Here is a 2,505-nt window from a genome sequence, read left to right on the forward strand (position 1 = left end):
TTGCAGCATTGGGGAGTGGGAGGTGGTGGGTTGTTTCCAGTGACAGCTGGACTACATTTCTTCAAGTCGTTTGTGTTGACGCCACATATGGGAATGCTCGTAGCTTCTTCAATCATCATCGCGGCGGTTACAACCATCACAAGAGCCGTGATGAGGATTTTGGTATTGTTCTTACCCATTCTGTCTTTTTTTTTGTTTATCTTAACCCTCTTTTTTTCTCTCTCTCTCTCTCAACTCTATCGTGATCCATTAATGTAATGAGCTTCCTATATAGCAACCGTAGAGCTATATCACGGGTCTTTTGCGTCGAAAATTTCTAAGCAAGAGGACAAATGTGGTAGACCTTAGTTTCATGCATAAGTCTCCGGTAGATATTTCTCCTTTACGCGTCTCAATGGGTTTTGGTCTTTGTATTTTTGCTTGCATTTGTCACAGCACTCATATAATATATTTAAAACCAAAGCAAGAAACAAAATAGTCATAGCTATTTTGTGATGTACCACCAGGTCTCTGGTTTGTGAACTTGTATCTGATTTAATTACAGCGAGAGGTAAACTTAAGTGGTATTCAAATATACAGTTTATGCTAATTAAGAGCATATCCAATTATTTATATATTTGTTTTTATAATAATTAGAGGTAAATTAATTTAAAATTTATCTCTATTTTTGTTATATAACAGAGATTGTTATTTTTCCTCTATAATCAGAGAATAAATAACATTTTTTCTCTACAATTAGAAAATACTATTTTAGAAAATACACTAGGGTAAAGTTTATCTTTATTACAAATTATTCTATTTTAAAAAAAATAATAATAAATTAGAGATGGTCTAAATGAATGTTAACAAAAACTTCAAATCGTGTTATTTTTAGAAGTGTCTGGCTAAAATGTTTGAATGTCGTATGCTAAAATATTTAAATACTAGGTGTGTCTACACAACTTGTGCGGACTAATATATATTTTAACAAATTTTGAAATAAATATTAATTTAAATTTAAATCTAAATATTGAATTTAATACAAATTTTAAATTAATATTAACAATCATCTAATTTTAGTATTTATATTGACAATTTATGTATTAACTTTTTATTTATTTATATAAGGGGTGCATATTATAGATCAAAATCTTCTCTATAAATAACAAAATATCATTAGATAATTTGGATTTGAAATAAATCACTTCTTCTTATTGTAAATTGATATTAATCACTTTTTATAATTCTAGAGGTCCAATATTCACAACCTAAGTAAAAACGTCAAAAACACATAACATTAAAATAAGAAAAGATATGATACACAAATAAAATGAAAATATACTAAAATCTAAAAACCTACGGACTAAGACTTCCTTCTCATACTAACATCCCAAAACACTTGGATTGACGGACGGTTGATACACAAATAAAATGAAAATACAATAAAATCTAACAACCTGAGTGATTTTGATTGTTCTAAAAAATTTATCGTAAAAGATAGTTGATTCATTTTATCTTATGTGATAAGTCAACAATGGGGAGTCTTACTGGATCAAAGATTTGAGAGTTTTTCATTTTTCTTTTCAAAACCCTTCTTATTTTATTTTGTTTTTGTCATTCAAATCCCTTTTTATTGTATTTAGTATTTAAAAATTCTATTGAAAACCAAACTTATTAGATTTGTCATTTGTATAAGTTCTCTCAAATTCTAGTTTATTGAAAAATATTGATTTTGTCAATAAAATTTGGATGATATTTTATAGTGAAAAAAGCAATGAGTCGAAATGTCACCCCCTATGATGGTATTTGAAACTTAGCAAAAAATTTTACTTCACATTAAACAAAAACAAATTGTTTAAAATGAAAAAAATGAAAAACAATTATTTTAAAATCGATTTTTTAAACTTTGATATATTTTATACATTTCATAAAACGATAAAATATTGAATTATAAAAGTTTTTGTACATTATAAATATTATTATCTTGAGAGGACCTCCGCTGAGTATGTACCAGCGATGTTATTAAGTCAAGAACATGTAACAATCAAATATGTTTTTGTCATGAGTAGTGTAGTTCTGATAAAGATTTACCATTGGTATTATGTTATATAGTAATTGAGACGTAAAAAAAGCTCTCAGATCTGAAGTATCAGAATTTACAATGTTTTTACTGTTCTGATCCATCTAAACCACAAACTCATATAATCATTTTTTATATTCATTGTTAGCGTATATAAAAGAACATGAAACCCGATTGTTTACTTGTGGATAGTTAAGAAACTTTCTACAGTGATTTTTGTTGGAAGTAAACTTGAAGATAGCTTGATTCCCAAGCTAAACTAAGTTCAAAGGAAAAAAGAAGTTTATCTTATTTAGGAGTTATCTAAATAAGTTAAGATTAATGAGATTAGGAGATTTATAGATCTATATAAGGAGATGCATACTTGTTGCATAACTTGTAAGTTTGTGAGAGATCTTTGTGAGAGCTTGAGTTTTTGAGAGAGTTTTCTTAAGCTAATAATAAGA

General features: G+C 27.5%; 1 protein-coding gene across 1 annotated transcript in view; it reads right to left on the reverse strand.

The window, feature by feature from the left end:
- The window catches only part of LOC106314944 (putative lipid-transfer protein DIR1), a 4,768-nt gene extending 4,517 nt beyond the window's left edge, over nt 1–251 (reverse strand). Inside the window, exon 1 of the mRNA XM_013752738.1 lies at nt 5–251. Coding sequence (XP_013608192.1) covers nt 5–179 — 175 coding nt within the window. The 5' untranslated portion in view covers nt 180–251. The remainder of the gene's footprint in view (nt 1–4) is intronic.
- Between the last annotated feature and the right edge of the window lie 2,254 nt (nt 252–2,505).

The sequence above is a fragment of the Brassica oleracea genome, chromosome C9, assembly GCF_000695525.1.
Source record: "Brassica oleracea var. oleracea cultivar TO1000 chromosome C9, BOL, whole genome shotgun sequence".
In the NCBI taxonomy this organism is placed as follows: Eukaryota; Viridiplantae; Streptophyta; class Magnoliopsida; order Brassicales; family Brassicaceae; genus Brassica; species Brassica oleracea.